Source organism: Delphinapterus leucas, chromosome 2 (assembly GCF_059928025.1).
Source record: "Delphinapterus leucas isolate spDelLeu-1000000601 "Yukka" chromosome 2, BTC_Dleu_Yukka2, whole genome shotgun sequence".
NCBI classification, from domain to species: domain Eukaryota; kingdom Metazoa; phylum Chordata; class Mammalia; order Artiodactyla; family Monodontidae; genus Delphinapterus; species Delphinapterus leucas.
This window is the reverse complement of record NC_143130.1, coordinates 62251623-62274099: the sequence shown is the minus strand read 5'-3', so window position 1 is coordinate 62274099 and position 22477 is coordinate 62251623. Positions and strand designations below refer to the sequence as shown.

At 37.7% G+C, this 22477-nt stretch overlaps 1 protein-coding gene across 7 annotated transcripts in view; it reads left to right on the top strand.

Moving 5' to 3' along the window:
- SCAPER (S-phase cyclin A associated protein in the ER) overlaps window positions 1-22477 on the top strand; it is a 494989-nt gene that overhangs the window by 329391 nt on the left and 143121 nt on the right. For all 7 annotated transcript variants that reach the window (XM_030761728.2, XM_022580126.3, XM_022580128.3 and 4 more), the window contains one exon: window positions 9791-9906. In XM_030761728.2, the coding sequence (XP_030617588.1) occupies window positions 9791-9906 (116 nt within the window). The remainder of the gene's footprint in view (window positions 1-9790; window positions 9907-22477) is intronic.

Sequence of the window (22477 nt, the reverse complement as noted above, 5' to 3'; positions counted from 1 at the left end):
AGCGGTTAAACATTTAAATAAGTTGAGGTATGTAATCAGACAAAGGAATACCATACAGCAAGGAAAATGAATCGATACTGCTACAGGCAACAATATGGATGAATTTAGGGGGAAAAACAAGCAAGAAAAATTATATATTATAGAATATATAAAGTGTGATTCTATTTTTATAGAATTGAAAAGAAAACGAGGATTCTGTGATTTTAGAAGTCAGGAGAGCCTTTACATTGGGGAAAGACGGAGAGATAATGAGTAGGATGGGCAACAGAGGTATTATGGCATGTTATAGAGCTTTATTTTTTAATTTTGGAGTTATTACAATGTGTTTTCAATTTGCCATAGCTCATCCAGCTATATAGTTATGATTAGTGCAGTTTTATCTGTGTATGCTACGTACTAATACAAAGTTGTTACTATTTTCTAATTATATTGACATCCTAGCACAAGAAGAAAGAATGGTAACAGCATTATGGTTTTAAATAAATTACTGAGCACCTAGTTTTCAATTTTCTGATTGTTAGTTTTATTGCAAGGAAACATTTTTTCATTAATAACAACATAAATTGTTAATTTTTAATCTTAAAAGTGTGAGGTCTTGTCTAGGATTCATGATGAACTTCTTATAGTCTCAGACTGTATTTTATTGTGCACAAAGAATGAGTAAATGAATGATTAAGATATTATACTACCAAACTCCAGACATGTACTGGAGCCAATAATTGATAGTCCACATCAAGCAGGCAGAGCACTGTGCTTTGAACATCAGAAGAATCAGGAAAACATGTTTGACAGAGCCTGTGAATAACTCATATATCTCCCCCAAGTACCCCCCCAATAAAAAAGCCCCTCAGTATTCCAAAGACATTTGAAGGCTTAATGAACTGTAGAATACTATTAAAAGAAATATAAGGGGGTATTGTAATAGAGGGGTTGAATATTAGTTTCCTAGGGCTGCCATAACAAAGTACCACAGACTGAGTGGCTTAAATAGCACAAGTTTCTTTTCTCAGAGTTCTGGAGGCTGAAGTCCAGGGTGAAAGTGTTAGGAGGTTTGGTTTTTTTCTGAGGCGTCTCTCCTTGGTTTGTAATTGGACACCTTCTTGCTGTGTACGGCCTTTTTCTCTGTGCATGTGCATTCCTGGTTTCTCTTGTTCTCTTATAAGGACAACAGTCATATTAGATTAAGGCCTCACCCTAACAGCCTCATTTTAACTTAATCACCTCTTTAAATTTCTTATCCTCAAATACAGTTACATTCTGAGGTACTAGGGGTTGGGACTTCAACATAAGAATTCAGTGGAGGGTGGGGACACAATTCAGCCTATAGCAGGTTGCTATCCTGTATTTCACATATTTGATGCAGTGATTCTGTGTATGCTTAAAAACTCTTGCCGTCCCCATGCCAGAGGAATGCAAAGAGCTTATATATCCTTCCCACAAGAATGGTATACAAATCAGAAGTTGTATAGAAAAATCATAGGTTGAGTTCTAAAATGGTTACTTAATATTCTCCCTAAAATAAGTGAAGTGGCTTTTTAAATTTTTATTTATTTATTTTTAGCTATTATCATTATCACAGACTTTTTTTTTTTTTACATCTTTTTTGGAGTATAATTGCTTTACAATGGTGTGTTAGTTTCTGCAGTATAACAAAGTGAATCAGCTCTATGTATACATACATCCCCATATCCCCTCCCTCTTGCGTCTCCCTCCAACCCTCCCTATCCCACCCCTGTAGGTGGTCACAAAGCACTGAGCTGATCTCCCGGTACTATGCGGCTGCTTCCCACTAGCTATTCTACATTTGGTAGTGTATATATGTCCATGCCACTCTCTCACTTGGTCCCAGCTTACCCTTCCCCCTCCCCATGTCCTCAAGTCCATTCCCTACGTCTGTGCCTTTATTCCTGTCCTGCCCCTAGGTTCTTCAGAACTTTTTTTTTTTTTTTTTAGATTCCATATATACATGTTAGCATACGGTATTTGTTTTTCTCTTTCTGACTTACTTCACTCTGTGTGACAGACCCTAGGTCCATCCCCCTCACTACAAATAACTCAATTTCATTTCTTTTTATGGCTGAATAATATTCCATTGTATATATGTGCCACATCTTCTTTACCCATTCATCTGTTGATGGATGCTTCCATGTCCTGGCTTCTGTGAATAGAGCTGCAATGAACATTGTGGTACATGACTCTTTTTTTATTTTACTTTTATTTTATTAATTATTATTATTTTTTTTTACGGTACGCGGGGCTCTCACTGTTGTGGCCTCTCCCGTTGCGGAGCACAGGCTCTGGACGTGCAGGCTCAGCGGCCATGGCTCACGGGTCCAGCTGCTCCGTGGCATGTGGGATCTTCCCAGATTGGGGCACGAACCCATGTCCCCTGCATCAGCAGGCGGACTCTCAACCACTGTGCCACCAGGGAAGCCCTACATGACTCTTTTTGAATTATGGTTTTCTCAGGGTATAGGCCCAGTAGTGGGATTGCTGGGTCGCATGGTAGTTCTATTTTTAGTTTTTTGAGGAACCTCCATACTGTTCTCCATAGTGGCTGTATCAATTTACATTCCCACCAACAGTGCAAGAGGGTTCCCTTTTCTCCACACTCTCTATAGCATTAATTTTCTGTAGATTTTTTGATGATGGCCATTCTGACTGGTGTGAGGTGATACCTCATTGGAGTTTTGATTTGCATTTCTCTAATGATTAGGGAGGTTGAGCATCCTTTCATGTGTTTGTTGGCAACCTGTATATCTTCTTCGGAGAGATGTCGATTTAGGTCTCCTACCCATTTTTGGATTGGGTTGTTTGTTTTTTTGATATTGAGCTGCATGAACTGCCTGTAAATTTTGGAGGTTAATCCTTTGTTAGCTGCTTCATTTGGAAATATTTTCTCCCATTCTGAGGGTTGTCTTTTCATCTTGTCTATGTTTTCCTTTGCTGTGCAAAAGCTTTTAAGTTTCATTAGTTCCCATTTGTTTATTTTGGTTTTTATTTCCATTTCTCTAGGAGGTGGGTCAAAAAGGATCTTGCTGTGATTTATGTCATAGAGTGTTCTGCCTATGTTTTCCTCTAAGAGTTTGATAGTGTCTGGCCTTCCATTTAGGTCTTTAATCCGTTTGGAGTTTATTTTGGTGTATCGTTTTAGGAAGTGTTCTAATTTCATTCTTTTACATGTAGCTGTCCAGTTTTCCCAGCACCACTTATTGAAGAGGCTGTCTTTACTCCATTGTATATTCTTGCCTCTTTTATCAAAGATAAGGTGACCATATGTGTGTGGGTTTATCTCTGGGCTTTCTATCCTGTTCCATTGATCTATTTCTGTTTTTGTGCCAGTACCATACAGTCTTGATTACTGTAGCTTTGTAGTATAGTCTGAAGTCTGGGAACCTGATTCCTCCAGCTCCATTTTCTTTCTCAAGATTGCTTTGGCTATTTGGGATCTTTTGTGTTTCCATACGAATTGTGAAATTTTTTGTTCTAGTTCTGTGAAAAATGCCAGTGGTAGTTTGATAGGGATTGCACTGAATCTGTAGATTCCTTTGGGTAGTACAGTCATTTTTACAATATTGATTCTTCCAATCCCAGAACATGGTATATCTCTCCATCTGTTTGTATCATCTTTAATTTCTTTCATCAGTGTCTTATAGTTTTCTGCATACAGGTGTTTTGTCTCCTTAGGTAGGTTTATTCCTAGGTATTTTATTCTTCTTCTTGCATTGGTAAATGGAAGTGTTTCCTTAATTTCTCTTTCAGATTTTTCATCATTAGTGTATAGGAATGCAAGAGATTGCTGTGCATTAATCGTGTATCCTGCTACTACCAAATTTATTGATTAGCACGAGTCATTTTCTGGTAGCATCTTTAGGATTCTCTATGTATAGTCTCATGTCATCTGCAAACAGTGACAGCTTTACTTCTTCTCTTCCAGTTGGGATTCCTTTTATTTCTTTTTCTTCTCTGATTGCTGTGGCTAAAACGTCCAAAAGTATGTTGAATAATAGTGGTGAGAGTGGACAACCTTGTCTTGTTCCTAATCTTAGAGGAAATGGTTTCAGTTTTTCATCACTGAGAATGATGTTGGCTGTGGGTTTGTCATATATGGCCTTTATTATGTTGAGGTAAGTTCCCTCTATGCCTACTCTCTGGAGGGTTTTTATCATAAATGAGTGTTGAATTTTGTTGAAAGCTTTTTCTGCATCTGTTGAGGTGATCATATGGTTTTTCTCCTTCAATTTGTTAATATGGTTTATCACATTGATTGATTTGCATATATTGAAGAATCCTTGCATTCCTGGTATAAACCCCACTTGATCATGGTGTATGATCCTTTTAATGTGCTGCCGGGTTCTGTTGGCTAGTATTTTGTTGAGGATTTTTGCATCTATGTTCATCAGTGATATTGGCCTGTAGTTTTCTTTCTTTGTGACATCTTTGTCTGGTTTTAGTATCAGGGTGATGGTGGCCTCGTAGAATGAGTTTGGGAGTACTCCTCTCTCTACTATGAGTTTGAGGAGGATAGGTGTTAGCTCTTCCCTAAATGTTTGATAGAAGTCACCTCTGAAGCCATCTTGTCACGGGCTTCTGTTTGTTGGAAGATTTTTAATCACAGTTTCAATTTCAGTGCTTGTGATTGGTCTGTTTATATTTTCTATTTCTTCCTGGTTCAGTCTTGGAAGATTGTGCTTTTCTAAGAATTTGTCCATTTCTTCCAGGTTGTCCATTTCGTAGTTCCTTGTAGTAATCGCTCATGATCCTTTGTATTTCTGCAGTGTCAGTTGTTACTTCTCCTTTTTCTTTTCTAATCCTGTTGATTTGAGTCTTCTCCCTTTTTTTTTTTGTTGAGTCTGGCTAATAGTTTATCAATTTTGTTTATCTTCTCAAAGAACCAGCTTTTTGTTTTATTGATCTTCGCTATTGTTTCCTTCATTTCTTTTTAACTTATTTCTGATCTGATCTTTATGATTTATTTCCTTCTGCTATCTTTGGGGTTTTCTCTTCTTCTTTCTCTAATTTCTTTAGGTGTCTGGATAGGTTGTTTATTTGAGATGTTTCTTCTTTCTTGAGGTAGGATTGTATTGCTATAAACTTCCCTCTTAGCACTGCTTTTGCTGCATCCCATAGGTTTTGGGTCGTCGTTTTTTCATTGTCATATATTTTTAGGTATTTTTTGATTTCTTCTTTGATTTCTTCAGTGATCTCTTGGTTATTTAGTAGTGTATTATTTCGCCTCCATGTGTTTGTATTTTTTACAATTTTTTTCTTGTAATTGATATCTAGTCTCATAGCATTATGGTTGGTAAAGATACTTGATAAGATTTCAGTTTTCTTAAATTTACCTAGGCTTGATTTGTGACCCAAGATATGATCTATCGTGGAGAATGTTCCATGAGCACTTGAGAAGAAAGTGGATTCTGTTATTTTTGGAAGGAATGTCCTATAAATATCAATTAAGTCCATGTTGTTTAATGTATCATTTAAAGCTTGTGTTTCCTTATTTATTTTCATTTTGGATGATCTGTCCATTGGTGAAAGTGGGGTGTTAAAGTCCCCTACTATGAATGTGTTACTGTCGATTTCCCCTTTCCTCGCTGTTAGCATTTGCCTTGTGTATTGAGGTGCTCTTATGTTGGGTGCATAAATATTTACAATTGTTATATCCTCTTCTTGGATTGATCCCTTGATCATTTTGTAGTGTCATTCTTTGTCTCTTGTAGTAGTCTTTATTTTAAAGTCTATTTTGTCTGATATGAGAATTGCTACTCCAGCTTTCTTTCGGTTTCCATTTACATGGAATACCTTTGTCCATCCCCTCACTTTCAGTCTGTATGTGTCCCTGGGTCTGAAATGGGTCTCTTATAGACAGCATATATACTGGTCTTGTTTTTGTATCCATTCAGCCAGTCTATGTCTTTTGGTTGGAGCATTTAATCCATTTACATTTAAGGTAGTTATCAATATGTATGTTCCTATTACCATTTTCTTAATTGTTTTGGGTTTCTTATTGTAGATCTTTTCCTTCTCTTGTTTTTCTTGCCTAGAGAAGTTCCTTTAGCAGTTGTTGTAAAGGTGGTTTGGTGGTGCTGAATTCTCTTAGCTTTTGCTTGTCTGTAAAGGTTTTAATTTCTCCATCGAATCTGAATGAGATCCTTTCAGGGTAGAGTAATCTTGGTTGTAATTCTTTCCCTTTCATCACTGTAAATATGTCCTGCCACTGCCTTCTGGTTTGTAGAGTCTCTGCTGAAAGATCAGCTGTTAACCTTATGGGGATTCCCTTGTATGTTGTTTGTTGCTTTTCCCTTGCTGCTTTTAATATTTTTTCTTTGTATTTAATCTTTGACAGTTTGGTTAATATGTGTCTTGGCAGGTTTTTCCTTGGATTTATCCTGTATGGGCCTCTCTGCACTTCCTGGACTTGATTGACTATTTCCTTTCCCATATTATGGAAATTTTCAACTATAATCTCTTCAGTATTTTCTCGGTCCCTTTTTTTCTTCTCTTCTTCTTCTGGGACCCCTATAATTCCAATGTTGGTGCGTTTAATGTTGTCCCAGAGGTCTCTGAGACTGTCCTCAATTCTTTTCATTCTTTTTTCCTTATTCTGCTCTGGGTAGTTATTTCCACTATTTTATCTTCCAGGTCACTTATCCGTTCTTCTGCCTCAGTTAGTCAGCTATTGCTTCCTTCTAGAGAATTTTTAATTTCATTTATTGTGCTGTTCATCGTTGTTTGTTTGCTCTTTAGCTCTTCTAGGTCCTTGTTAAACGTTTCTTGTATTTTCTCCATTCTATTTCCAAGATTTTGGATCATCTTTACTATCATTACTCTGAATTCTTTTTCAGCTAGACTGCCTATATCCTCTTCATTTGTTTGGTCTGGTGGGTTTTTACCTTGCTCCTTCATCTGCTGTGTATTTCTCTGTCTTCTCCTTTTGGTTAACTTACTGTGCTTGGGGCCTCCTTTTCGCAGTCTGCAGGTCCATAGTTCCTGTTGTTTTTGGTGTCTGCCCCCAGTGGGTAAGGTTGGTTCAGTGGGTTGTGTAGGCTTCCTGGTGGAGTGAATTTGTGCCTGTGTTCCGGTGGATGAGGCTGGGTCTTGTCTTTCTGGTGGGCAGGGCCGCGTCTGGTGGTGTGCTTTGGGGTGTCTGTGACCTTATTATGATATTAGGCAGCCTCTCTGCTAATGAGTGGGGTTGTGTTTCTGTTTTGCTAGTTGTTTGGCATATGGTGGCCAGCACTGTAGCTTGCTGGTCTTTGAGTGGAGCTGGGTCTTCGCGTTGAGATGGAGATCTCTGGGAGAGCTTTCGCTGTTTGATATTACATGGTGTCAGGAGGTCTCTGGTGGAACAATGTCCTGAACCGGGGTCTCCCACCTCTGAGGCTCAGGCCTGACACCCGGCCAGAGAAGCAAGACCTGGTCAGTCACACAGCTCAGAAGAAAATGGAGAAAGCGAGGGAGGGAGGGAGGGAGGAAAATAAAGTTATTAAAATAAAAAGTAAAATAAAATTATTAAAAATTAAAAAGCCATTAAGAAAAAAAAAAAAGAAAGAGGAAAGCAACCAAACCAAAAACAAATCCACCGATGATAACAAGCGCTAAAAACCACACTAAAAAAAAAAAAAGAAGAAACCGACAGGCTGAACCCTAGGACAAATGGTAAAAGCAAAGTTATATGGACAAAATCACGCAAAGCATACACGTACACACTCACAAAAAGAGAAAACGGAAAAAAATATATATATATAATATATATATTATATATATATAATATATATTATATATATATATTTTATATATTATATAATATATATATTATATTATATATTATATATATATATATATATATATATATAAAGGGAGCAACCAAATCAATAAACAAATCTACTGTGATAATAAACTCTAAATACTAAACTAAGATAAACATAAAACCAGAAACAAATTAGATGCAGAAAGCCAACTCCAAGTCTACAGTTGCTCCCAAAGTCCACCTCCTCAAATTTGGGATGATTCGTTGTCTATTCAGGTATTCCACAGATGCAGGGTACATCAAGTTTATTGTGGAGATTTAATCCACTGCTCCTGAGGCTGCTGGGAGAAGTTTCCCTTTCTCTTCTTTGTTCTCACAGCTCCTGGGGTTCAGCTTTGGATTTGGCCCTGCCTCTGTGTGTAGGTCGCTGGAGGGCATCTGTTCTTCACTCAGACAGGACGGGGTTAAAGGAGCAGCTGATTAGGGGGCTCTGGCTCACTCAGCCCAGTTGGAGGGAGGAGTACAGATGCCAGGCGAGCCTGCGGTGGCAGAGGCCAGCATGACGTTACACCCGCCTGAGGCGCGCCGTGCGTTCTCCCTGGGAAGTTGTCCCTGGATCACAGGACCCTGGCAGTGGTGGGCTGCACAGGCTCCCGGGAGGGGAGGTGTGGATAGTGACCTGTGATTGCACACAGGCTTCTTGGTGGCTACAGCAGCAGCCTTAGCGTTTCATGCCCGTCTCTGGTGTCCGCGCTGATAGCCGCGCCTTGCACCCATCTCTGGAGCTCAGTTAGGCGGTGCTCTGAATCCCCTCTCCTCGTGCACCCTGAAACAATGGTTTCTTGCCTATTAGGCAGTTCTAGACTTTTTCCCAGACTCCCTCCCAGCTAGCTGTGGCGCACTAGGCCCCTTCAGGCTGTGTTCACGCAGCCAACCGCAGTCCTCTCCTCGGGATCTGACCTCTGAAGAAGCCTGAGCCTCAGCTCCCAGCCCCCACCTGGCTTGGCGGGTGAGCAGACAAGCCTGTCAGGCTGTTGAGTGCTGGTGGGCACCGATCCTCTGTGCGGGAATCTCTCTGCTTTGCCCTCTGCACCCCTGTTGCTGCGATCTCCTCCGTGGCTCAGAAGCTTCCCCCCCGCCAACCCCCATCTCTGCCAGTGAAGGGGCTTCCTAGTGTGTGGAAACCTTTCCTCCTTCACAGCTCCCTCCCTGAGGTTCAGGTCCTGTCCCTATTCTTTTGTCTCTGTTTTTTCTTTTTTCTTTTGCCCTACCCAAGTACGTGGGGAGTTTCTTGCCTTTTGGGAAGTCTAAGGTCTTCTGCCAGCGTTCAGTAGGTGTTCTGTAGGAGTTGTTCCACATGTAGATGTATTTCTGATGTATTTGTAGGGAGGAGAGTGGTCTCCACGTCTCACTCCTCCACCATCTTAAAGGTCTCCCCTTTTTTAAAAAAGGTACATCTAACTGGTTAGTTATTAGATTATCTTGTATTACTGAAGAAAAAAGTTCTAGCAAAGGAAATCTTTGTGGAAGTCAGTTTGTCTTGTTAAGTGGTAATTAACATTACAAAATAATCCAGTTTTTAAAAGTGTTGCTAAAAACTTCTGTATGAAATGATTTTTTCCTATGCTTGGAGTGCTTCATCCCTTTCCCTTTTCTTTTGCCTGTCTCAAAACCTCAACTTTCTCAGAAAAGCCTGTGCTGACCCCTTTCCCCAATATACAGCTGATTCCCCCACTGTTCTCATAGAGCACCTTTCCTTTTTCTTCAGAGTACTTATTGTAATTCAAATTGTTTTATTTATATTTATTTGATTAACGTGGGTCTCATCCACTAAATTTTAAGCTTCATGGGGGACAGCAACTATGATTTTTTGTTCACCACTTTTGGCCTATAGTTCCTAGCACTGAGTAAGCATTCAATAAGTGTTTGTAGAATAATTGAACCAACAGAATATTTCACACTACAACTAAATATTTCATTTGGTTATAATTTTATGCCTGGGAAATGGGGTTAATTTCTTTTTGTATTTCTGTTTAGAATGTGGCAGATCAGATTGCATTTCAAGTTGCTGGTGGATTAACAGCCCTTGAACACATTCTTCAAGTAGTGGTCCCAGTCACAAATGTGAACACAGTTTCACGAATTCCTCCTAAGTAAGTATAGTTTTTTAATCTGTCTTTCACGTTTCACTTGTGAGTCATTTCTGCCCTATGGTTTCCATATGGGGGACCACAGGAAAATTGTATGTTTATTCAGGCTTGAATAGCAAAAGCTTACACTCCCCATTAGGGAGAAAAACAGAGGTGCTCGACTTCATTTACGAAACTCAAATTGAGCTTAAAAAGGCTTATGAAGGAAATTTCTTTGGTCTGTGACCTTTTCTAATCCTAAATCAAGAAGAACTGATGAACTTGTGAGAAGTTCTAACTGCTTACAAAATTTGAACAGAAATGAGTAGTAATAATAGCTAACTTTTTGTATTGCATACAAAAAAGGAGGTAAGTACATTGACAAAGGCCTGAGCTGTGAAATTTGAAGAAGTCCCTAATGTACAGGAAGAGCAGTCTGAGGCCAAGACTGCCACAGTCTGGAGTCCCAGCCAAATAGTTGGGAAGTGGATTGCAGTTTGGTCTTTTAACTGCAAATTGCTCTGTCGTAAGGATCATGTGCATCCTTTAGACCCAAGATCTACTTTCTTATTCTTTTACATCACCCTTTGGTCCCTGGCCATCTAGGATGTAGTAGCAGACAGCATTATTTCAGAAGTATTGTATTCCTGAGTTGTAACATGCACAATTTTTGGATTGTGGAGACTCCTATTTACAGGGTTTAAATGAGAAGTTTTGATAAAAGTTCAGTTATATCACTGAGAAACTTTTAAATATTTAATTAGCTCTATAAAAGTGAGTGCTTCATTTGTGTGCTGGATACAACAGAAAAAAAAAAATCCAAGAGTATGTTATCTTTCTTCCTGAGAGACATTTGGTAAAATAGAAATAGCGCCAGCTTTGGAGTCAAACAAACCTGAATTCCAGTTTTACCTCTGCTGGTTACTAGTTGGGAGAATTGGGACAAGTGCCTTAATCTTGCTGCATCTGTTTCCTCATTTGGTCAAACAGGGGTAATCATATTCACCTCACAGTGTGGGGATCAGTTGAAGTAATAATGTATGTGAGAGTTCTTTGTAAACCTTAAAGTGTTATATAAATATTAGGTGACAGTTTTTAAAGTAGTAATCTTGCCTGGTTCAAGACAGTGTTATCTATTTGACATGAGAGATTTCTAAGTACAGACTTTGATACTGAGTTAGTTTGGGTTGTTTTGCTCTACTGACAAAGTAGAGATTAATGAAAGAAGGTATAGGTGTCCTTTAAAGTCAGGATATCTTTCTTTGGAGCAGAAAACCGTACATGGGGCAGTTATAGCACACAAATAGATGTTCTAACCCAGAAGAGTTGCTACTCCTTATCAAAGTAGACTTTATTGACAGTGTGTTGCTTGGCATGTTGTCAGCCCTCAATGTATATTAATTGTCAGAGAGAGAGAGAGGAAGGAAAGAATGAAATACAATAAAATGTTTGAGGTAAGAAAGGAAATGACATTTGATTCTTTGGGACAGTGCTTTTCATAACTGTTAATAATTCATATTGTTCATCTTAACTGCACCTATAGTTTTTGTTTTGTTTCTTTTTTGGTTTCATTGTTGTTGTTGTTGTTTTGTTTGTTTTCTGGTAGGTTGCAACACGCATGACCCTGAGCTCCCTTAATGGTAACCTAGATGAAATGCCTATTTCCCCAAAGCTACCTTTGTCATTGTGGCAGAGGGCATGTTCTGGTGCTTATTTGTGCCTCTTGTTTAGGGAACAGAAGAGGTTTCCATAGTTCCCAAAAAGACCTAAGTAAGAAGTAGCACACCTGCTTTGGAAAGGAGCCATGGAATCCTGAAAGTCCAGATCAATGCTTCTCAGCTGGCCACAGTGCCAGGATTGAGAGTTTGTTTCTTCGTCTCATCTTAGGCCAATAAGTTTGTGTTTTCAGCCAGGTACTGCTTACTGAGCGAGGCCAGCACTCAGGGCTGTGGGCATCTAGCATTGACTCTAAGATTCTCCTGTCCGTCCTTAGCACAGCTCAAGATCATGACTCTACTTTCTAAACTAGCCTCACTTCTCCGGGCTAATGAATTAGGGTTATGCTGCTTACTTGGAGACAGGCAAGAAAAATGCCACAACTACATTAGATTTAAATGTAGACTCAAAGCACACTGGTGGGCCTGAGTCAGTGACTTTTTCATATTCCTTCTAACTGCTCTCTGGCCTTGGGACTTCCTTTGCTCTCAACTTGCCCAGATCCTCCCCTTCTATCCCTGTTGAGCTCCCAGCCCTCATCATCATGAAACTTCTGCCACCTTAGCGCATTTTGTTTTCTGCTTCCTGTGGCCTTTCATGGCTCTTACCTAGAGAGACTGTTTTTTTTTGTTTTTTTTTTTTTTTACTATCCTACAGTAGTTCATTTTTCTCAGCAATAAACAGGAAAAGATTTGAGAAGTTGCAGCCACTGTCTAGTAACATTTATCATGTGGATCACCTATGACTGCAAGCCTAATGCTTCACTGCCCCTGCAGCCCCAGAGCTCTGTGAGTGGAAAAATCAACTCCCGGATCCTCTTTCCTCACCAATTTGCCCATCTTCCTTTTTACTACACATGGTACCTCAGCAGTTGTCCTATAATTATTGCTAGGTAACTCCCTCTGAGTGAATATTTTGCTTCCAGCAGAATTTTTTGTGTGAAATTGAGAATTATACCCACTTATGAAAATTTAAATTTTTGCAACCTTTCTGAGTCTTCACTGGGTTATTTTTCTTTTTTTTAGAAACAGAGAAAGCCCATAAACCTGCTTGAATCCTTTTCAAATTATCATTGGTTGGGTCCCATCTGTTTATTTTTGTTTTTATTTCCATTATTCTCAGAGATGGCTCCAAAAAGACATTGCTGCAATTTATGTCAAAGAATGTTCTGCCTATGTTTTTCTCTAGGAGTTTTATAGTATCCAGTCTTACATTTAGGTCTTTAACCCATTTTGAGTTTATTTTTGTGTATGGTGTTAGAGAATGTTCTAATTTCATTATTTTACATGTAGCTGTCCAGTTTTCCCAGTACCGCTTATTGAAGAGACTGTCTTTTCTCCATTGGCTATTCTTGCCTCCTTTGTTGTAGATTAATTGACCATAGGTGCATTGGTTTATTTCTGGGCTTTCTATCCTGTTCCATTGATCTACATGTCTGTTTCTGTGCCAGTACCATACTATTCTGATTACTGTAACTTTGTATTATAGTCTGAAGTCAAGGAGCCTGATTCCTCCAGCTCTGTTTTTCTTTCTCAAGATTGCTTTGGCTATTCAGAGTCTTTCGTGTTTCCATACAAATTGTAAAATTTTTTGTTCTAATTCTGTGAAAAATGCCATTGGTAGTTTGATAGGGATTGCATTGAATCTGTAGACTGCATTGAGTAGTATACTCATTTTAACAATATTGATTCTTCCAATCCAAGAACACGATATATCTTTCCACCTGTTTGTGTCGTCTTCAGTTTCTTTCATCAGTGTCATAGTTTTCAGAGTACAGGTCTTTTGCCTCCTTTGGTAGATTTATTCCTAGGTATTTTATTCTTTTTGATGCAATGGTAAATGGAATTGTTTTCGTAATTCTTCTCTTTGATCTTTCACTGTTAGTGTATAGAAATGCAACAGATTTCTGTGTATTAATTTTGTGTCCTGCAACTTTACCAAATTCATTGATGAGCTCTAGTAGTTTTCTGGTAGCGTCTTTAGGATTTTCTATGTATAGTATGTCATCTGCAGACACTGACAGTTTTACTTCTTCTGTTCCAACATGGATTCCTTTTACTTCTTTTTCTTCTCTGATTGCTGTGGCTAGGAACTATGTTGAATAAAAGTGGTCAGAATGGACATCCTTGTCTTATTCCTGATCTTAGAGGAAATGCTTTCAGCTTTTCACCATTGAGTATGATATTAACTGTGGGTTTGTCATGTACAATGGAATATTACTCAGCCATGAAAAAGAATGAAATAATGCCATTCGCAACAACATGGATGGACCTAGAGATTATCCTACTAAGTGAAATAAGCCAGGCAAAGACAGTTATCATATGATATCACTTATATGTGGAATCAAAAAAAAAGATACAAATGAACTTATTTACAAAACAGAAATAGGCCCACAGACATAGAAAACAAACTTATGGTTCCCAAAGGGGAAAGGGGTAGAGGAGGTATAAATTAAGAGGTTGGGATTAACATATACACACTACTATGTATAAAATGGATAACCAATAGGGGCCTAATGTATAGCACAGGGGACTATGCTCAACATTTCATAATAACCTATAAAGGAAAAGAATCTGAAAAAGAAGATATAGATAGATAGATAGATAGAGCTATAGATTTATAGATATATAGATAAGACTGAACCATTGTGCTGTACACCTACAACTAACACAATATTGTAAATCAACTATACTTCAATTAATATATATATATATCAGTTATTACTGAAAGGACTTGGTCGGGATATGGTATTCTAAAATCAACCTTTTTAACAAATGTGCTCCAGTAAAATTGTTTTCAGTGCCAGGAAAGATCACCATGAAACAAGGCAATTTTCTTTCTTTTTTTTTTTTTTTGAATTTTTATTGGAGTATAGTTGCTTTACAATGTTGTGTTAGCTTCTACTGTACAGCAAAGTGAATCGGTTATACGTATACATATATCCCCTCTTTTTTAACAAGGCAATTTTCATTTCATGTTGTATCTACTTTTGGAATGACTCTTGTTATTCTGCCTCCTAATTTTACTTGGAGAAAACAAGTACAAAACAATGAATGACATATTCTAACCTTTTCTTTGGTTTAGGCTAATAACAGTTGTTTTACATAGCTTTTTTTTAAATCAAAGTATAGTTTATTTACAGTGTTGTGTTAATTTCTGCTGTACAGCAAGGTGATTCAGTTATACATATGTACATTCTTTTTTATATTATTTTTCATTATGGTTTATCACAGGATATTGAATATAGTTCCCTGTGCTATTAGGACCTTGTTATTTATACATTCTATATATACTAGTTTGCCTCTTAACATAGCTTTTAATATTTGAAAATAAATGATAGTTTGTCATCTTCTTTGGGCTAAAGGAATGCCCCATGTTATGTAAATAAGAAGATGGATCTGCTGTGACCTAAACTTTGTGTTGTGTTTTTGTTGTATATTTACATAGTGGCAATGATAACAGAAGTGAGAGTTGACACTTGCTGGCATTCCACATCTCCAAGCCCTTTTCAGGCAGCAGTAAATGTTCATATTTCATAAAGAAGCCAGCAAACTTTTTGGAACACCAAAAATGATACTGGGCTGTCTTTCCCAGGTTGCCTTTTACTTATCTGGTATTTCTAGTTCTTGACAGGTACTCATGGACAAAAAAGGGGCCAAATGTTAAGCTATTCTACTTAACTATTTTATTCTCTAAGCTGCTCTAGGTTGTTCTGTAGCAGAACTAACCAGCCCCTCTTTCTTCTCCATCAGCCTTGCTTCTCTTCCTCCATTGTCCCTCTGGACACAATTTTTTTATATGTAAGTAGTCTTATCAACATGGAGCAGTGCAGACCACATGGTATAATGGAGAACAGACAGGCTCTGCAGTCAGATCTGAGCTTAAATCTCTGCTTTCCACTTGGTAGCTATGGGATCATGGGCTAAATTACTTGTTATAACAGAGCTTCAATTAAATGGTAACCCTACCATGTAGGGTAGGGCTTGTTGACTGCTAAAAGTGTGTGTATTTATTAAGTGCTCTGCACAAAGAAAACAGTTAATATCAATGGGGGTTTTTTGGTAGTTGTTATTGTCTTGACTCCACTTACCCTACTTAATTATTGAACTTTAAATCCCTAAGTCTGTGTCACTTTGGGTTCTAAGAATCTATGATCTATTAATTTTACTTGGTCATTTGTTTTTTTCACCCTAAGTCCAAACTTCATCCTGGTTAATTTTGGCCCAGCCTGTCAAGATCCTTTTTGGATCCTGATTTGGCATCTAATTTAGTTTCTTTTTCTTTAACTTTGTGCCACTCCTGAAGTTGATCTGTAAAAGATATGTATCTTCATCTAAATCATTGAAGAAATATCAAACAGTTTAGAGAATAGTCCAATTTAGCACTTTATTAATGTTGCCAAGTACTCCATTCGTTGTGTTATCTTCTCCTCAGATACTGTAATTCCTTGGGATCAGAGACCATAGTAAATACATTACTTATAAATCATATGATATCTTAGTAAATATCATTTGAATACATGAATGAATTCATTTTCTGAGACACGGAAGTAAAGCAGTAAAAGAGCACACTGCTTCAAATACTTGACTCTGTGCACTTAAAAATATGATCACATCTCAATCTTAGCCAAATAAGGCCCTACTGATTTTGACCACTCTGTTAGCTAGACTTAAGGCAATATGTTTTTATTCCATCTTTAAACTTCTGTGAATTTGTATATCTTATATCTATAACTTCTTTCCTCAAAAGGTCAAAGGGAATGCTACAACTATATTCTTGGTTGTTGTCCTTATCACAGTTTTAGAATCAGAGTACACGGGTTTATATAATATTACCCCTGTTTTAATCTATGATGAAAAATAAATTCTTCCTGCTGCTGTGGCCTTTATAAAGTATACCGCTCTATTCACATCAAACAAGTTAAGTTGCTTTTTTGCTTCTTTAGAGTATATACATTTATCTATCTAGTAAATCAGTCTCAGGTAGAACAATAGTCACTGAATACAGTAAAACTAAATAAGCTTAGGATGATGTGAGGTAGAGCCTTGCTTACTAGGAAGATCACAAATTTATTCTCCAAAGTAAAATAACATAAACTTATGCAATTTATCTACTTGGCAGTATTGCGTTTGCTTGATCCTTTCAAGTTGGTGGGGAGGCAGAACTTAACATTTATTGAGAGCATCCTCAGTGCCAGTCCCTGTGTCAGATGCTTTGCGTGGCTTCCCTTGTTCACTCCTCACAGTCGCCGGAAGCCATGTACGTGACCGCTGCCAGAATGAGGGTCAGGAGCAACAATGTTTGGGGCATGACTGCAACCTGAAAGAGAGCCATGCTACTCTTTTTTCAAAGAGTGTTTCTTCTTTCCAAATGGCAGAGTGTTCGGAATTACTCTCCCATGATTATTGAGGTTTCATCCCTAAAGGTGTCTGTTCCTTTTTCTTGGTCTAGTGATACTCACAGGGTAGCGACTGATGCAGTTCATTTCATAGTGGAAAAGGGATATCCCGTTGTATACCAGAAGCAGGTACATGACGTAGGGCTTCTGATCCTCATACCCAGGGAAACTGTTCTCTAGGGATTCCTTTCTTGGGATCAGTTGTATGTACATATGGACATGGGAATGGGATTGCCACATCTAGGAACCATTTGAAATAGACCTTGTCCTTAGGGAACTTACAGGGAAATGAGGTGGGTTAAACTCTAAATATCATTAGTACTAGCCTGCTGTGTTACCTTTGTGGAGTAGCCAGCCTGGTGGTATATGTAAGCTCTTCATAAAAGGAACGTTTTGTTACGTATCTAATGTCTGCAAACTTAGTTTCCTCAGATGCCTGGCCTCGTGTGCCTGGCCTATAGCTTGCTTCTTATTCTGGTCTCTTGACTCACGTGTCTGTTCTCTTTGGAGCTCATCTACTGTTAAATCTTTGCCTTTCTCTTCAGTTTGTAACACAATCCAGACTCCGTTAACCCGTTTTCACCATGAGCTTCCTTCCCTACTACCCTTTATTTCTTCTTGGCTTGTCATATTCACTTCATATTCGCCTCAACTCCATTCCTATTCGTTGTTCCCTTTTTCTGGGTGTTATAAATACTACATGTTCTAGGTATTGCAGCTGTGCCTCTTCTAAGCAGCTATATTTTATGCCATAGGGTGTTTCCCCCAATGGCTGTAGCTGGTTAAACCAAGAATGGACATTTGACTCAAAAGCAGCCAATCTATAGACCAGCCAGCAGTATCAGGCTTAAAACGCAGCCCCCAAAATTAAACTGGTCCAGTCAAGTTTCTCTCTCAGGGATTTGCAGTTGGAAAATTATAAAACTCCAACCTATTTTGTGTGTGTGTGTGTGTTTGAATTTGAAAAATCATGTAGAATAACTTCTGGGATGGTCATTACAGGGCTATGTTCACTCCAAGTTTAGCAGGACTAATGAAGGCCAGTTGGGGGGGAAAGGAGGAGACCAAAACTGCTTCATAAGAGAAAAGGGGGCTGGAAATGAGAGTAGGCCCAGTCCACAGAGCTGGCATTGTTCCTGCCCTCCTGAAGTGTGGTAGTTCATTTTCTCCTGGATTCACGTGAAAGTTCCCAACAGCCTTACGGTAAATGCCTCTTTTTACTTGACATATTTTGAGTAAATTTCTGTCCCTTCCAACCTAGAGCCTGATACTTTTAAATACAAATATTAAAGATTTTTTAAAACTCTAGATTGGTTTGAAAATATGGGACTATGGTATAGAACCTTCCTTGCAACCTCATAGAATTGTTTTTCTAAATTCTTTCATGCCAAGAAAGAATGAATGAATGCCCACGTTTTAAAGTAGAAATAGAGAAAGCACGTTTTACAAGTTCTCTAGGGTAGAACATTAAATGTTTCTGCAAGCTGGGACTGGCAGAACTTTCCTTTTTTCTCCTAACCCCAGTTTGGAGAATCTGTATAGAAAATTATATACATTAAACGTTCTGTCCCTGGATGCTAAGGTAAGCACACTTCAAGTAACATACTCTAGAGTGCAGAGCTTATTTTCAGGATCACAGATTAGAAAATGTATTGTGTATTGTTCTTTAATAACAATACATAAGTTCTGCAAGAACAAGTAACAGTACTACTCATGTTCTTTATAGCCCTCAAGTGTTAACTTTCTTGGTTGGCCCTTGGGTCACAGATTGATTACCTCATTATTAACTTTATAATTAGAACTTAGTTTGAATCCCAGTAACACTGTCTTATTTTTACAAAAACTAAAAGTATATTTTCTTAGACTCTGTTTTCTCAGACTTGATCATAATGGACCATAGTCCAACTTTTTAATAAAAAATGTTTGTTCATGATGAACTTAATCAGTGTACCAGTTATCTTCTGAAATTAGAACCAGTTGCCTGTTTTGAAGCTGAGGTTAAGATGTTTTGAATGTGAGGAGATTGCAAGAGCAGTCACCACCCCCCAATCCCCCACTCAAGTCCTGACAGCATGATGCAGCTCAGAATGTTAATCCTATACTACAAGGTAAAGCTTTATTATATTTTTAAGAACTGAATAATATGCCTTTATTTTAAGATTTAACGGTGCAGTTTCAACTGCTAGGAGAAAGATATAGCATTGGTAAAAGACAAATGATTTTTTTGTTAAGTCATTTTTATAGTACTTAAAAGAAGGAAGAAAAACGTTGACTTATTTCAGTTCAAGCTTTTTTTGGACTTGCAATTTTGTTCTTCTCGGGGAAACCACACAATATCTCCATATTATTAAACACCTATCCCAAAGCATGACATAGTCAAGTACCTGATGCAAGTTTCAGGGCACTGCATCATCCTATTCCTCTCTCTCTCTCTTTCCCAACAAGAAATGCAAAACTTTATTCTAGATGGGGTTGTTGTTTTACCAAAATTGCACTGGTAGATGCTGGATTCATGTTTTCTGATAAAATTTGCAGTTTTGAAACTTTTTTCTTAGGCCAGTCTACATTAAGGCATTTTCTTTCCATGTAGAAAGTTCTCAGGTAATATTTTGTTGGTTGAACAGTTTTGGTTACGTGTCTACTTAAGAAAGTCTTTAACTTGAACTGTCACTGGTAAATAACTCCTGGGACGTTACTCACAACTTATTTGAGGCTCTAACTTGCTTGCTATTTCCTTTACACTAATGCCTTCTCCAGGGAATCATTTTCATCAAGCCTAGCTATTGATTCAGAGTTCAGGTTATTGCCTTACTGAAAATAAAAATTCATATAAATAGTTCTCAGCATTGACATTTGAGTTAATGTAAATACAAATCTCTCTCAGTTTTTCAAATTTATGCATTCCAGCAAAGATGGTTGTAAAGCTAATTTCTATTAAGTGAATCCTATTTTCTTATTAATTTCCTTCTAAAATCAGCAGTGTATTTCTGTGAGGAAAGTGTCAATGCACTAAACAATTGATGTAGAGTTTGTGACCAAGTCCTTTGGTGCTCTAGACAGTGTAACACAGCAGTCCTACTGAAATACTCTGTAGCACTTTCAGAATTATGAACTATGTAGCAATTTGCTAACTTTGTAACCTCTTTTCTTTTGTTACTGTCTGGGACTTAGATTCTTGAGAAACACCTAAATAGGATGAAGATTATAATATCACATTTTACAAATATGTACACAGTCTAACACATAATGTATTTTAGGCTAAAATCTACTTCTATAAACATATTCACTTGCCCACTTGATTAGTTCTAGAACTGAAGCCAGGAATATCTGTATTTAGAATTAGAGAAAAGGGAATATAATGCACTAATGGATTAAACTCAGCTGGGATTTAGAGCCAGAGCATTAGAGTTCAAATACCAGCTTTGCCAGTATTTAATGTGAGACCTGTCTCTTAAGACCTTATTGTGCTGTAGTATTTTTCATCTGGGAAATGGGGGAAAGATTTCTATCTCACAGGGTTGTTGTGAAGGCGAAGTGCTAATATGTAGGAAAGGGCTTTATGAATTGTCACACTCTAGCATGGGATACCAGTGGCACTGGGTCAGAATGCGGGATTGTCCTGCACACTGCAAGGTGTATAATAGCCCATTAAATACCTCTGCCCTCAGTCATTGTGACAACCAAATATGTTATTATACCTTTACACACATAGCTAGGACGTTTGTACAATTCTGATTGAGAGTTGTGTGCTGAGCAGTAGACTTGTGGAAATAAAACATTGTCCATACCCTCAGCGGGCTCATTCATTAAGAGGTGAGCTAAACAGGGGACGAGGTAATTTAGTGTGATGTGCTAAGAATAACTATAGAAGTATGCACCAAGTACAGAGATAACATGAAGGATGGAGTAATTAACTGCCATAGGAGGACACAGAATCTTTCCTGTAGGATATGCCATCTAAATTGGGTTTTAAAAGATAGATTCAGAGTTTGCCAAATTAACAAATCCTACTAGGCGGAGAGCACAGCATGCACAAGATCATGGAGGCCTGAAATAATAGGATGTGCTTGGGAAGCTGTACACATTTTGATATTCTTAGGACACAAATGTTCTAATAAGAGGAAAAGATATTAGAACACTGTCAGTACAATATCAAAAATAATTAAGTCTGATGGCATTGGACAAAATGACTAATTCAGGGAAAAGTAAAAGGTATTTATTCCTTATTTATTTCATATTTTGGCAAGAAAAGTTTATATCTATTTCATTCACTCATCTTTCTATTAGTGCTGCCACTACCTGAATTTAAGCCCGTATTGTTTATGCTATTTTAACCAAAGAGGAATTCAGTCATTTAATATATTCTTTTATTGCCATGTACGTAGTACTTTGTTTAGTATTGTGGGTAAAAGATGAGTGAGAGAGAGAACCTTTACAAAGAAGCTGTTTTGAATCCCTGCAAAACACTTGGCATTGTCAGAAATACAAGAGTAATAAAACTGTTTTATAAATATATTACATTTATTTAACAGAGTTTTTGGCTTGTCTTCACCAATTTATCACATTATATAAATGAAGAAACTAAGGCTTAAAAAGACTGAATGATTTACCATCAGTTATCACACTGGCAGCTAGGACTGCGCATTCTATTCTGGTACTCTTCCTTCTCTACCTTATTGCCTACATGGTATCACCAAAGAGAGATATTATCAGTCTTCAGGTATTTGTTAAATTTCTTCTGAGATATGTGAGATTTTTATCTTCAAAGAGCTTACATCACAACGGGAAAGATAAGACTAATCAGTAAGTTACTCTACACCACACAACAAAAAATAATTGAATTATTGAAGGTGTATGCAGAAAGTGTGATTTAATTTGTTTGAGTCTATAAGGGTCCTCAGTGGATCTCTTACAAAGCTGGTATTTACAGGGTAATAATGGCTATACTTTTGTTTCTGATATGTGAATATTTAACTTTTAAAAATTTAATAAAAATTGAATATTTCTTTGATACCTTATAAAAATTACTATCATTCCTGTGAGTAGCTTAGGGTTTTTTTGTTGCTGTTATTAGTTTATTTGTTTAGTTTTTACTTTTGGTGGAGGTGGTATTGTTTGGTTGATTGGTTTAAGGTTTTTAAACCAATTATTTTAGTGGCTTATTGGCGTGGGTACAGAAAATGCTTGTGGAATGATTTTTCCCTCCTAACAGGTTAGGAGCCAAAGAGGGACAACAGGAATGATCTAACAGAAATTGGGAAAGATGAACCAAAACCACTTGTAACTATCTGTATGTATGAGACAAAATGTTCAGAGAAGATCTAGCAATGAAGTCTAAAAAAGCAGTGCAACGTTTCTGTGTTACCTTAAACACCCTTCTCATGACTTAAATCAGGTGGCAAATATGGAGTAAATTTATCATAAGACTTATTTCCCATCAGTAACAGATGTGGGTACTATAGAGGTGGAAACCATGCGCCA